At 41.4% G+C, this 15,058-nt stretch overlaps 1 protein-coding gene across 4 annotated transcripts in view; it reads left to right on the top strand.

Annotated features, from left to right (window-relative positions):
• Positions 1-15,058, top strand: part of SNTG2 (syntrophin gamma 2) — a 218,520-nt gene that overhangs the window by 153,727 nt on the left and 49,735 nt on the right. For all 4 annotated transcript variants that reach the window (XM_081189127.1, XM_081189125.1, XM_081189126.1 and 1 more), the window contains exons 9-10: positions 217-344; positions 11,106-11,235. In XM_081189127.1, coding sequence (XP_081045253.1) covers positions 217-344; positions 11,106-11,235 — 258 coding nt within the window. The remainder of the gene's footprint in view (positions 1-216; positions 345-11,105; positions 11,236-15,058) is intronic.

Genomic DNA, 15,058 nt, shown 5'->3' on the forward strand with positions numbered 1-15,058 from the left:
AGGGGAGAAAATGAGCTCAGACAGCTCACAAATGTTCCATTTTTACATAAATTATTGTTTTTTGTGGTTTTTTCATGCACTCTGAATTTCCCAAACAATGATATTACTCTGCCTTATTAGTTTTGAGAAAGGGCACATCCACAGATAAATATTCATGTTTCCTACACAGTGTGATCTAGTAGACTGTGCTTACTGATTCTCATTTATTCTATACAGGCGCCATCATCACCTTCTTCACCCATAGCTAATGAACCAAAATATGAGAAGCGCTGGCTGGACACCTTATCAGTTCCTTTGTCGATGGCCCGAATCTCGAGGTACAAAGCTGGAACAAATAAATTAAGGTTTGTAATCTGAAAAAGAGTTAGGTTACATGATTTGCATCCTGCTCCTCTCAGCCAAGGGACTGGCTGCTTGAAAATGCATGGAAGAAGTTTGTGGGCTGTATTCAACTAACATTTACTCCTATTGGAATCAATGGACCTAAGTTTGTCATGGCCATTAATTTCAGTGGGTCTACTCTTGAGTAAAAGTCAGTTGACTACAACCCTATGGGACATTTTTCTCTCAACAGTCATAATATGTAATGAAAAAAATATTCCAACAATTGATTCCAAGCTCACCAAGAAAAAGAAGCCGGGCTGATGGCTTGTAAGCATGGGGAAAATCCAGCTGGAGTTGATTTGTTTCTTTGTTTACATTTATGATCCTGCCGCTTACTCTCAAAGCTCAGGGCAGGTAACAATTATGACCAGACTAAAACCGGCAAACTGTAAATGAGAGCTTGAAGTCCCACCTCTACCCAATTTAATCATCACTCTTCCACAACCCAAACCTTAAATGTCCATTTGTTTCTCTGCAACGGCATCATATCCTGGAATCCCTTTGGAATCTGCGTTGAACCAGAAGGTGGGCAAGCTTTCATAATAATAATAATATAATAATAATTTATTATTTGTACCCCACCCATCTGGCTGGGTTTCCCCAGCCACTCTGGGCGGCTTCGAACAGAGATTAAACATACATTAAAACATCAATCATTAAAAACTTCCCTAAACAGGGCTGCCTTCACATGTCTTCTAAACGTCAGGTAGTTGTTTATCTCTTTGACATCTGATGGGAGGGCGTTACACAGGGATGTTCATCACGTCCCTTTATTTGTGATATGGGAACACCCATACTGCATTACCTTTGCATCAGATGAAGAATTCCTCATAAAGTGGGGTGACATTATACCCCTCCGTAGTATCTGGAGTTTCTGCCGCTATCTCCAAAATCTTTTAAAATCTCCCTTCAGTGATTCTCTTTGCTTGTTTACATTTGTTGGCTCACAATGTAAGTAAGTCCCTCTGGCTTAAACTCTTTCATAGCCCCCCTCCAACACACACAAACACATTCATTTTCCCTGTATTTTCCTACACACACACACACACGCACACACTAAATAACAAACCCTTTCAACATTCCTATGAGGAAAAGTTGCAGCATTGGGGGCTTTTTAGTGGAGAGAAAAGGTAGATAAGAGCAGCAGAAGTGTATAAAATTATGCGCGGCATAATAGGTGATAGCTCCCATGTGTTGTGAATTATTTCGAGGGAAAAGAAGGGGAGGGGAAGCATTGTTTATAAGGTGCAAGGAATATTTATGGAGGTTAATGAAAATGTAATCCTAACCCCTGGCTGGCAGCAGCGTTTCTTATTGGAACAGAGAAGCCAGCATGGAATTCACAGTCCTGACATTTGCATTCTCCAGAAGCTTGTGGGCAGGGGGGGAAATGCCCCTTCACTGCACTGAGAGGTTGTGTTTGCCATCTTTTAACACTGAAAGCACACACCAAACAGCCACAAATAAAGCTTTTCTCGCTGTCTCTCTACATTAGGCAGTGAGCAAGCAACGTAAAATGACCCTACTAGTCTTAGTCATTTTTCTCATTCTGATGCCTGAGATAGTGATCTATTTTTTGGCATTCTCGCTATCTCATTCTAAATAATCTTTTATTTTCTTCAAATATTCCTGACAGGTTCCAGATTTCTGCACACAATACAGATTGCTTGTCGTAAGGTTATAGCCTTATCTGATCCCCGGTGCTCCTCCATCTCTGTTGTTCACCTTAATCTTTTCTATAAACTTACATCTTGTCAGTATCTTTGACACCATTGATTATAACATCTTATTGAACTTTCAGGACTTGTTTCTCACTGATAGGCATTATGCTGCTGAGAGGCACGTATTGTTTCTCGGACATCTGTTCAGCTAATGGGAAGATACCAGTGCAGTTTTAAAGTTAACGAAACACATTATTAATTCCATGCTGTTCTTTACACATGCACACACACACATATATTTACACCATCTATATAACTTTGGGTGATATCCATTGGGTGCTTGTCCCTTGATTTAAATGAGCTGATCTGGTATAGGAAGGGAATACTCTGCAGTTTCTGCTTTTCTTTTGCAATGTAACTGAGCTGTATCCATTATGGTGAGATACCAGAAAAAGACAAGAAAACATTAAAGAACTTAGGACCCTCTGCAGAATCCTATGGCCAAATCCCATGTATGGCAAGGAAAAAGCACAGCTTTTGGATCTAGTAAAAGCATAAAGAGAAGTCCATGCCCCCCCCCTTATGGTATCTGCCTGAGGAAGATCTCTGCAAGAAAGAAGCCAGGATAGCAGCCCCCACTGCAACAGGAGAGGCATTGCTAATGAGTGATATGCCAACTCGATGCACCCTCAGTCCACCTAGTCAGAGAAGCATTGAGACTTTCTGCCCCAGTGGTGCCTTCTGGGGAAAAAACACAGGAGACTTTCTATAAGCCAATGTCCTGCAGGGAAGATCCTGTTCAAGAAAGTCTCCTGCAGCTCTGCCTCCTCTCCTAACAACCCGTTCCTCCGTAAAAGTACCAGCTGAAATGAATTATGCAGCAGGAGAGCTTACCCTAACTAGACTGTCTGTACACAGCCTTTGCACATCACTGAAGGGCTGCTTCCATGATAACTGACCTTGCATGTGTGATTTACGAATTCTGCAGCCCACAGCTCTCTCTCCTGCGACTTTATCACACGATAAACCAGAGAGGAAGTGAAGCATAGTAAAGTGAAACTATAAATAGCAGCAATTATGCTGAAGTAATGAATGTGTGACCAAGCAAAGGTATAATTTCCTTTGTCGTTATTCATGTTATTTTACTACAGGACAAAAAGGCATTTGCGTTAAGTGCAATTTTCGCGATGATCTACCTAGAAATCAGCATGAAATAAAACAATATCCATCATCGGTATATCCGTTATGTACTGTTACTAAGCATAGGAATTTGTACACTTACCCATGTGCAAGTACAGCATTACACTTTTAGTTAGCTGTATTCCTAATTGTCATGACTATTAAGCCTGGCTTAGCTTGTTCTTCAAAGGTGGGATCACAGTTAACCTTTCTCCTACTTAACCATGGTCTATAGCCAGAGAACAAACATTGGCTACAGACCATAGAATCATAGAGTTGGAAGGGACCCTAAGGATCATCTATCCTAACTGCCTGCAATGCAGGAATATGAAGCTGTCCCACATAGGGATCGAACCTGCAACCTTGACATTATCAGCACCATGCTCTAACCAACTGAGCTATCCTGGTTAAGTAGAATAAAGCTTAACCACAGTCCTAGGTTTGGGTGACACACCACGTCAAAACTTGGCTTAGCTGCCCCACAGTGTACTAAACTGAATGGGTAGGAACAAAGCAAATGTCAGCCTCTTTATGAGAACCAGTGTATTCACATGGTCCCAGTAAGCCACACTTTGGGCTTGGCCACTATGAACGCTTTTTTTCTAAGATATCAAAAGACAATATTTCTAGAAAGTGATTGGGTCCATATTGGTCGTACTATGCCTGACTGATCTAATATCAATAGTAATAGTAGTAGTTACATCTGGATTGACAGGATGTGTGTTTTAGCATTGATATACAATAGTAATCTAAATCTGCAGTACGCTTGTTATTCTGATTCATGCTTCTTTTTTTCTTTTACCCTCATTCAAGTAGAAAGTTTAATGTCTCACACAGTAGATGCAACTCCTTTTAAAACGAAAAACAGTTCAGGTGCTAAAATAATCTACACCAAACATAATACAGCAAGGACAACAAATTAAATGCAGAGAAAGTAGATGATTTAGGGGAAGTATGACTTTAGGGGTAATGGAACATATGGCAAGTATTTGGGCAAAATAGGAAATGATCACTAAGGTCACTAAGCAGATTTGAGCACATTGTGTGCAATGGTACTTACTTCTTCCTTCCCCCTTTCAGCCCCCCTATCCATCCCTACAATCTGCTTCAGAAACTTGGGGCACCCTATAGAGCAGTGAAGGGACAGAAGAAGGGGCAGGAGGGAGGAAAAGAAAGGGAAGTTTCATCATACCCCGTTATGAGGATTTCACTAGAGTACACCCTTGTACAATGAGGGCCATAGGCTTTGCATTAACCAAAGTGTAGAGGGAACTCAGTAAAGCTGCCTCCTTCTGATAAGGATGCAGAAGAAACAACTTTTCTGAGCCCACGCTTAGTAGAATATTTGTCCAGCAAAATATTGCAGACTGAAACTTAACAAGAAGTTCGTACAAAAATGCATAGTGTTGATCAGCACAGGGGAATCTTTTTCAGTCTATGGGGCACATTAGCTTTTTGAGAACCTCCTGGTGGGGAAGGCAAGGTGGTAATGGGGGTGGGTTGGGGCAACAGATGAGGCTCTTTCCTTTGTACTTGGCTACTTCGCAGCTGTACAACAACCAGAAGTGTCCAAAAGCACACATATTTCCAACCCCTATTCATGTAATAAGCAAGAGGCGTTATGGCAGTTCCTCTATGCATCCCAGCCAAGGAATAACACTAGAAGAGGGTAAAGAGAGCAGGAGGGATGGCTTGGAGAGGGAGAATAGCCCAGTGACATTGCCAAGGGCAGAACTGGATTGCTGCATTTGGCTCCCAGGCCTGACAATATATTTTATAACACTTCTTCCAATGGTGGCTTATTTCTATCATGCAAGCAGAAAGTGCTCAGCCTAAAAACTCTGAACTTAACGTTAGCAACTTGCCTTTCTTTGTCCTTTTCTAACAATGCAGGTATGTTTCTACACGCCTTTTCCCTTTCCTTTCATGTTCTATCAATTGATACAATAAAGTGCTAGCTTAACGAAAGCTAACTTCAAAGCCAGAATAATGGTTGAAAAGGATATTAGGGTAGATCACATACAAACAATTACCATTTTGAAAAGCAGGCTTTGAAACAAATTATACGAGGCATGTTTTGATCTTAACAACTTCATAGTACCAAGGTCTAATCTGCCAATTAATGTGCTGTTTTTCATGTTCTTTCTGTGGAATAAACTGAATTTTTTCATACTGACCTGCATCTCAAAGACCTTAGATGTTTGCTTCACTTCTCCACTTATCGTAAAGCTGAAACCTGACATTTTAAGATATGTATCTGGGCAGTAAACAGTCCTCTTGCAAGATCATGCAACAGCTCTTCTTATTACAAAATTTGTGATTTGTGATTTCTCTTTGGCTAAACTGTGGAAATTCTGGTACCTGGACTAATGCAACATTAGCTCTGAGGCAAATCAATATTGCCTGGCCTGATTTTGTAAGAAATTTTGCCATAGCACAGCATTGGGTTTCTTGCTTCCTTACTTTGACCCTGAATTTCCTTGCGGCATTTTACTGTTTTAAGTTGCATATGGACCATTTAATCAAAGCACCCAAGCTTGCTTACATGTTTGCTCAAAGGAAACGAATGAGCACTTTCATTACATGAATAAAACAAGCCAGAGTTAGAGTTAATGTTAAATATTGACTACAACCGTGGTCAAGAACTCAAGGCCTGATGATAAACTATTTGAGAATTCAGCAGTTCCCAGCATAATTTGTTGAGAAAGAAGTCAGATATGTACAGTGGTACCTCGGGTTACATACGCTTCAGGTTACATACGCTTTAGGTTACAGACTCCTCTAACCCAGAAATATTACCTCGGGTTAATAACTCTGCTTCAGGAACAGAAATCGTGCTCCGGCGGCAAGGAGGCAGCAGGAGGCCCCATTAGCTAAAGTGGTGCTTCAGGTTAAGAACAGTTTCAGGTTAAGAACAGACCTCCAGAACAAATGAAGTTCTTAACCCGAGGTACCACTGTATTCTCATCAATGAAATTTAAGATACCAAGGAATGTTCTGATGAGAAAATATATATTGAACCTCTTTGGACAACAAGACAATGCTGATACTGTTATATCTGAGGGCTTTTAAGTATATTAGTGTCAAAATTTTGTTGTTTATTGGAATTGCCCAGTTCCTGCTTTACATGGGATGGTAATACCCTTTGCAAAAGACATAATTTGTATTTGTTTAATTTATTTTGTGTCCTTTGGTCCAAGATATGGTTGTATCTTCAAGGAACATTATGACCGTTGTGATCATATTTCTTAAAAAACCCAAACACACCATAAGAACCAAGCTGGATCAAATCAAGAATCCTGTTTGGAATGCTTCTTTAAGCTTTACAAGCTAGGGCATGAGGGTAATAGCTATTTGCTATAACTTCCCTCCAACACCTGGCATTAAATTGTGCACTGCCTCTGAAAAATGGGCTACATTTAGCTGCTGGTGGTAATAGCTTTTCCTAGAAATAACATCTTTTAATTGTTCTCAAGTTCTCTGGCTGGATCTTTCACAAGTTTAGAGTATGGTAATGAGAACAGGAAATAATATGATTATAATTGGCAGATGGAAGAGCGGAAGTAGCTCCTTTTCTCTTTTTGTTTTTCTTCTTATTTAGTTTTTGATAGTTTTTTACTAATATTAAATTTTATTATTATATGGATGATAAAAAGATTCAAACAGAGAGAGAACATTGATAGAAGATATTTTTGTGGCAGATAGAATAGAGTTGTTGTTTTTCCTGAATGTGAGGCTGAGAAGGATGGGAGCTGTCTCAGGTGGGAGCTGGGAAGATATAGATCTCTTTGTGAATTGAAGATTAAGATAGAAGGCTGATAGAATATAAAATTTAGTGTTTGTTTGGGTGTGGGTTTTGTTTTTGCTTTGTTTTTGCTTTTCTTCTTTTCCTTTCCTTTCCTTGTTATTATTTTGCTCTCTTTAGATATTAGCTTTGTTTGATTTTTTGATTTGATTTTTTTTAAAGACAAAATAATTATCACTCATATTTTCTCCTTTAGTCCACTTTGATCCTTTGGACATTCACTTTACTAACAGGGAAAATGATTCTCCCTTTGACAGTCAACATGATGCAGCTGTTTCAAGTTCTTGCTCAGCTCATGCAATCTTTCTTAAACTAAGAAGTACCTGAAGAAGTGTGCATGCACACAAAAGCTTATACCCATAACAAACTTACTGTATTTTTCGCTCAATAACACGCACCCGACCATAACACGCATGTAGTTTTTAGAGGAGGAAAACAAGAAAAAAAATATTCTACACGAAACAGTGGATGTATGATTTTTGTGGTTCAAGCTGTGGCCACAGACATGTGATCTGATGGTGAGTTTGGGGTAGCCCAATGCAAAAATCCTGAGGATCCATGTTTGTAACCACGTTTTTGCACCACTGCGGCCCCAGGCAACCGTGGGTGCGTAATTTTTTTGGTGCAAACTGTAGCCATGGACATGCTATGTGATCTGATGGTGAATTTGGGGTGACCCAGTGCAAAAATCCTGAGGATCCATGTGGATCCATGTTTGTAACCACGTTTTTGCACCACTGCGGCCCCAGGCAACAGTGGGTGCGTAATTTTTTTGGTGAAAACTGTAGCCATGGACATGCTATGTGATCTGATGGTGAATTTGGGGTGACCCAGTGCAAAAATCCTGAGGATCCATGTGGATCTGTGCTTTGTATCCACGTTTTAAGTGGGGAGGGAAGGAAAAGCACTCAAGGGACAAGGAGCATGTGTGGAGCAAGCTCTGCTTCTCTCCCTCCTCCCCACCCCCTTAGCAAGCTGAAAAACTTTGCTGGAGGGACAGAGAGCCTGCTTGCTTTAAAGGAGCCTACCGGGCAGGAGCCGCTTACACGAGTGTAAGCGGCTCCTGTCCGGTAGGCTCCTTTAAAGCAAGCAGGTTCTGCTTCTCTCCCTCCTCCCCCTCCTCCCCCCACCCCCGCCCTTAGCGAGCTGAAAATCTTTCCTGCTATTTCCAGCAAAGCGGGAGGAGATACAGAGAGCCTGCTTGCTTTAAAGGAGCCAACTGGACAGGAGCCGCTTACACTCGTGTAAGCGGCTCCCCCACCCCCGCTTTGCTCCTTTAAAGAAGCAGGCACTCTGTCCCTCTCTCCTCCCCACTCAGCGGCTCTTCTCCCACTGGAAACCACGGAGGAGGGAAGCATTCGCTCCGTAACAAGCACAGACATTTCCCCTTACTTTCTAGGAGGAAAAAAATGCATGTACTGTAATGAAGCGAAAACTACGGTGGTTGGTCTCTAAGATGGTACTGGACAATTTTTAATTTATTTCAACGGCGTCAGACCAACACGGCTACCTACCTGTTTCTTCAACTCAGTTACTCTTGCCCAGTGCTATCTTTCTAGAAAAAGAGGTGCTGGAACTCACCATGAACACCTCCCTTGTTCTCTTATAATGACAATGGCGCCCACCTGAAAGGTGCCACCAGCTGAGTTCTGGCTGGGGGAGAGGGGAGCCCTGCTGGTACAGGATTCTTATCCAGGTTAAGTTACATTAAAATATTCTGCAACCCATTCCAATATTTTCGCTATATGACAGAAATTGAACTGATACAGATGTTTTCCTTGGTCATGGATTTTAAAAGCATATGGCTAAAAACAACATAGGTGCCAATAAACGGCCATTGCACTATACACACAACAGTGGTGTGCAGTGACATTTTTGTAGGGGAACAGTTAGGGCCAGAAGCATTAGCTTGCAAAAGCAATGGGGGAGAGGGACGTGAGCATGATGCCTCCCTCCCTAAACCGGGCAGAAACTTCCTGGGCTTTGAGGAGATGTCAGGGCTCTGACAGGAAGCTAGAGCCCTCTTGCTTCCTTCCAAAAGCCGGGCAGGCTTTGGGAAGATGGTGGGAGGGCTCTTGGACCCATCAGAGCATCACACCTCCCTCCCTAAGCCGGGCAGAAGCTTCCTGAGCTTTGGGAAGGTGGTGCCAGGGAAACATTTAGGGGACTAGTCTAGTCCCGTAGCCCAGTGACCACATGCCACACTGGCCACTAATGAAAAATAAAATGGGGGGGGGGGTTACTAGTACACTACCCTACGGAGAGTGAAGAGTGCTAAAGCCTAGCTCTGAACTGAACTGTAACCACTGTGTATAAATATAGGTCACATTCAAATGGACTTGGGTTCTGTAAGCTTGCAGTTCTATTCTAGAAATGGTGCTAAGAACAAACCCTTGAAAGTCAGGCCTCGGATCAGATGATTGACCTGAATGTTAATTATTTAAAAGCTCACATAGAGCCATAACAAAAATACAGAAATCCTTATTTCATTTTAATTAATGGTATCGGTGAGTGAACTGTGAAGATGCCCTGTGTCCCTTTTGGAATTATCATTGTGAGTACTGATGTAGTCTAACTTTTTCATGGCATTTTCCTTAGCACAGTAGGAATATGGGGAAGGAGAAGAAGAAGAAGAAGTCTTGCATAGTAACTCACCCTAATGCAATTTATTTAATTCCTTGTTGGCATGCTGCATTTATCTTAATGATAGCTTTACAACCAGCTTGATAGGTCACTGATTTCAGTATGAAGATATAACACCTTTCTCTTGGTATTTCCTGACCCATAAAATGACTAGCCAGGCCCAGATCCAGTTCAGAATTACCAGGCTGCCCAGCCATTTTACTGTCAGTTCAGATAAATTCTGATTCCATGCCCCAAGGTACCCTGTGGTGTGAACTGTACTAATATGCTTCACTTAAACACAGTAGGCCTCCTGCTCTTTATAGTTAAATTATGAAAGAACAATTACCTGCTGAAGGCTTTCATTTATCCAAGCTATCTGCATGTCTGAATCCCATACATAATGGCTAGTCAGTTTACATATGAATAGTGCCACACTTACTCATGAAGCATAGAAAAATTTGCACGGGCATGTGCATACATGCAAAAACTTCTCAAGATTGCAAGACACTAATTATAATTATATTATTTTCTCTTATTTTAAAAGCACAAGATTGTAGCCTTGGTCCACCATGCACAATAGCTCAAGATGCCCCAAGCTTGTGATTCATGCATCAGCTTGGCCTTCACCTCTGTTCATATATCAGGCAGTTTGACATGACCATATCAGATAGAACGTGAGCCACGGGTATGGGAGCTGGCTTGTGCTTGAGCTGGAGGCCATGCAGTTTCTCTGCTTCATCTCCTTTTTTAGCTATTTCTGGAAGTACATTTTCTTGCCAACACTGCTCTGAACAACTTGCCACTCAATCTTCATTTGCCACTCAGCCCACTTTTGCAAACCTTTCCACACACACGATCTGGTTACACAGATGTGTAATCCAAACAGATTGATTCTTTCATATACTAGTCATAATCTGTCTAAGTAATCTACCTGTTATTATCTCAATGGCCCTTTGATTTGCAATGTAAGGATAAGCTGTTACTTTCAACCCCATATTACAGGTGAAACAACTGAGGCTGTAAGACAGCAGGTTGGCAAAGCCCAGGCCACCAAGGGGAGTGTGTAGTGGAGCTGAGATCTGAAGCTGCAAAGGCTGAGCACAAACATTATGCTCTCAACCACCACGTTAAATTATATCACGTGATCCTCCGGCTCATCTGCACGTAGCACTACAACTGATGTGATGCAGCTCTGAGTTATCTGTCTGTGTTAAAATTAGTTTGAAAACAGAAATACTACATAATAATAATAATAATGCTCAAATCCTGTACCTATCTCTCTACCTTGCACTGTAGTTCTGCTGTTTTGATATCTTCATCCCTACCCCCCACCCCACCCCACTCACCATTTATAGTACATGAGGACTAATTTGCAGAGACACCATAAGAAGTAAGGACTAATGGCTGGTATAGCATCCTTGATGGTGTATATATATTTCTTCTTGCTGCAGATCTAATGCATTTGAAGTACTGGCACTCGATGGAGTTAGCACTGGGATACTTCAGTATTGTTCAACCCAGGAGAGTGTTGACTGGCTGAGAGCATTATCAACTAACATCAATGATTTGACACTACAAAATGTATGTTGCTTCCTAGATACTTCCCCCCTATTTTTTTGTTGTTTGGGTTTTGTTTTTGTTTTGTTTTTTCCTTAGCAATTCAGAATGATTTTTTTCCCACCTGCCAGAGATCAGTGTAATATATTGTTATGTGTTTAAAAAGACATTGATTTCAGGGAGGAAAGGGGGAGAGAAAAGGCACACCTTGTCAAATTTGATGATGCCTTGCAAACTCTCCAAACATTCATTGTGATCAGTCACATTTTATAAAAGGGAGAATTAGAAAATAACAGCCTTTTACATTCCAGGAGGGGTGGTGGTCACAGAGTATATCCGTAAGGGCCTGCCTTAAGCTTTGCAGTGCCATTAGTCCTGGGAGCTGCTGCTTTCACTTCTCACATGAATATTTTTTAAATAACAAGGTGAAACGCTTGTAGATTTATGGATGTATACTTTTGTAACCTCTGTCCCTATACTCTCTCATGTACTTAGCTTGCTCACTGATACTTTCATGAGCATTCATATTTAGGTCCCTAAACAACATACAGTATTTCATTATTCAAAACCTTTTAAAAAAAATAAAAATGCTTCAATTGGCCACTTTTATTTTGAAGAAAAACAACAACCATGGGACTCTTTTTCTGGTATGTGCTCCCGATCCAGATCAAGATACCATGCCAATGTCCTGCTGGTAAGCCACCCCATCTTTACCTGCTAATTCCCGTCTATGACCACACCTCTAGAAGCAAAAAAGAAAAGAAAGAAACAGAAATGGTAGTCGGGAGGGGGGCACGGTTCCCTTATCCAAATTGCAAGCATGTTTCAGATAAGGCCTCATGGTTTCTTCCCCACCCCCACAAATTAGAAGTGTGGATAATTTAACATGTAGTTTAGTCGACATAAATGCATGGCATTCATAGGCATCATCTAGCACTGTGAGAGTGTGGCCTTCCTCTGCTTAACCCTTTCTCACAAACAACCCACAGTCCACCTGTCCCTAAGGACCGCTGTGTCAACAGCTTTAAAAATATCTGATTAACTGGAATGTCCACATAGCTATAGATGCATTCGTGTCAATAAACAAAAGTCACAGCCAATCACTATAGAGGTTTCAAAACTGCAACTTCTGCTGACTTCAGGTCTCCTCCTTCAGTTGAAAATACTGATTTTGCAGGTAAAGGTGCAAAACCACTATTTTTCTGAGAATCTATGGATTGAATCCAGACTTTGTTTTCCATGGATAGAAAGGCTCCTTCCATCCTCAGAAGGCTTTTTACCTGGCAGAGTGATCCGCTTAGAGCCAGACTTTACTCCTGTTGATAGATATAGGGTCAGACCGCACCTGTTGATAGATATAGGGTCAGACCGTACTGTGTCCTCCTTCTGTAAGAAGAATATTGACAAGCTAGAACATATTCAGAGCAGGACAACCAAGATGATAAAGGGTCTGGAAACCAAGCCTTATGAGGAATGGATGAGGGAGTTGGGTATGTTTAGCCTGGATAAGTGGAGGCTGAGAGGAAATATGAAAGCCATATTCAAATATCTAAAATCCTGTGACATGGGAGATGGAGCAAGCTTGTTTTCTCCTGCTCGAGAGGTTAGAACCTGAACCCAGTGGCTTCACGTTACAAGAAAGGAGATTCTAACTAAAGATCAGGAAGAACTTTCTGATGAAACAGACTCCCACGAGAAATGGTGGACTCTCTTTCCTTGGAGGTTTATAAGCAGAGGTTGGATGGCCATCTGCCATGCATGATCTAGTGGAGATAATTGTATTGCAGGAGTTTGGACTAGGTGACTCTTAGAATACCTTCCAACTCTGCCATTCCATGACTTTTGAAGATTCCCTTTCCCCTGAAGCTCCCATTCACACTGTTCCAGAAGGTCCCCCAATGCGCCGAAATAATGTTGCAGTAATGTGGCAGGAGTAGTGGAGAAGGAGCATAAGGGACTTCCCTTTCTGATCTAGCAGGAGTAAAGTCTGGATGTAACCAAGTGTTTTATGAGCTTTAACTTGATACCTCTTTCATTCTCATGAAATCTTAGCTAGTGCCCTAAAAGATGATTGCATTGACTTCACACAGCTCTATATAGATTTTGACTTTCACCTTCTGGTTTCACAGAATCTGCTACAAATATCAACTTAGTTTATTTGATTTTCTCTCAAATAAACAGTAAGCAGAGAGACTTTATAAAGAAAAGACTGTTCCAGGTGTTGCTAACATCTGCTGAGTTTCATGGTGCAAACACACATGGCGGGGGGGGGGGCGTTGTGTGCAGTCTGCTACTAACATTTGTGGAAGGACGTGGCATGGTCCATGGTGCATCTTGTGATCTGTCATTGTAGTGACTACAGATAGGGGAGGATTTAATTCACTCTACAATACAAAACAAAGTTCCCTGTTTCTCACCTTCTGGACTTACCTCCTGGGTTTGGATACGATTGATTGATTGATTGATTGATTGATTGATTGGATTGGATTGGGTTTCCCTGCTACTTTTCATTCAAATGACTCTCAAAGCAGCTTGCAAACAATAACAATAACAGGACAGGACATAACATCACAAATACAGCATAAATCATATAAAATAACAAACCATGAATAAGACAATTGCAATCTTTAAAACACTATTAAAAAACAGCAACTAAAAAATAAGCTAAACATCACAATGTTTGTATTATATAATTAATACAAGCAAAAGTCTTATATAATTAACAAATCTATACGGCATTCATAATATTAAAAACAATGTTTAGAACATTAACAAAATAGCAACTAAATAGAAAAAAAAAGCTAAGTGCTGTTAAGGTCATGCAGACAATCTCCACGCTCCCATGACTCATCATCTTTCACTCTTTTAAGTTCAATAAAATACAGTGGTACCTCGGTTTACGAACTTAATCCGTTCCGGAAGTCCGTTCTTAAACCAAAGCCATTCTTAAACCGAGGCATGCTTTCCCTAATGAGGACTCCTGCCGCTGGTGCCCTTCTACTGTTTGGCTTCCGTTCATAGAATGAGGTAAAGTTCGCAAACCAGGACACTACTTCCTGATTTGCGGAGTTCATATACCAAATAGTTCTTAAAAAGAGGTACCACTGTACACATAATGCCCAGTGTTAAGCCAGCTCAGTCAGATGTTGTGCCAACTGGAGTCCTATGGTAGTGGGCCATGGTAGGGCTCTTGGGCCTACTTCCAGTGGCAAGATGGATATTAAGTCCAGGTAGTCTGCCCAGTCACCACTGATTAGGAAGTTACACACATCAGTCTTGATAATCAGGATGTCCATTTCCCACTCGAAGTCCAAGATGAGCCTGTACCTCCTGGTTCACAAGTTGAGGCTGGCCCGGAGGTACAGCAGCACTTCCACGCTCAGGACACTTGCTGTCCTGCAGCCCATCCACCAGAAGTGGTTCCAACGTCTTCAACATGGTGGTGGAGGAGGCAGGGCAGCTACTCGAGTCCACCAGGCAAGAGGGAGAGGCCAAGATAAAGATGCTGAGGGAGCATCAGCAGGATCCTGATGGCCTGGATGAGCTCATAGCCAGGGACTTGGGGTTGTGCCTTGGTCTTGGCATCCAGGCCACTTTTCTCACATGGATCCATAATGGGAAGGGAAAGCCTTAAGCCTCATTCCTTTGCACCTTGATCCCAATCCCACCCGTCTCCAGTGGCATCTGTTATGACCTCTTCTCCCTGCTCCTTTTTCTTTTCTTTTTTAAATTTTTTTTGAAAAGTTGTTATTGTTAAAATAATTCAGCATTAATACATACATATTACGAATATACAAGCATACATGCCTTTCATACAATCTGTAAAAATATTCAAACATACCTACAC

This window comes from Podarcis bocagei (assembly GCF_964188305.1).
Source record: "Podarcis bocagei genome assembly, chromosome: 3".
Lineage (NCBI taxonomy): Eukaryota > Metazoa > Chordata > Lepidosauria > Squamata > Lacertidae > Podarcis > Podarcis bocagei.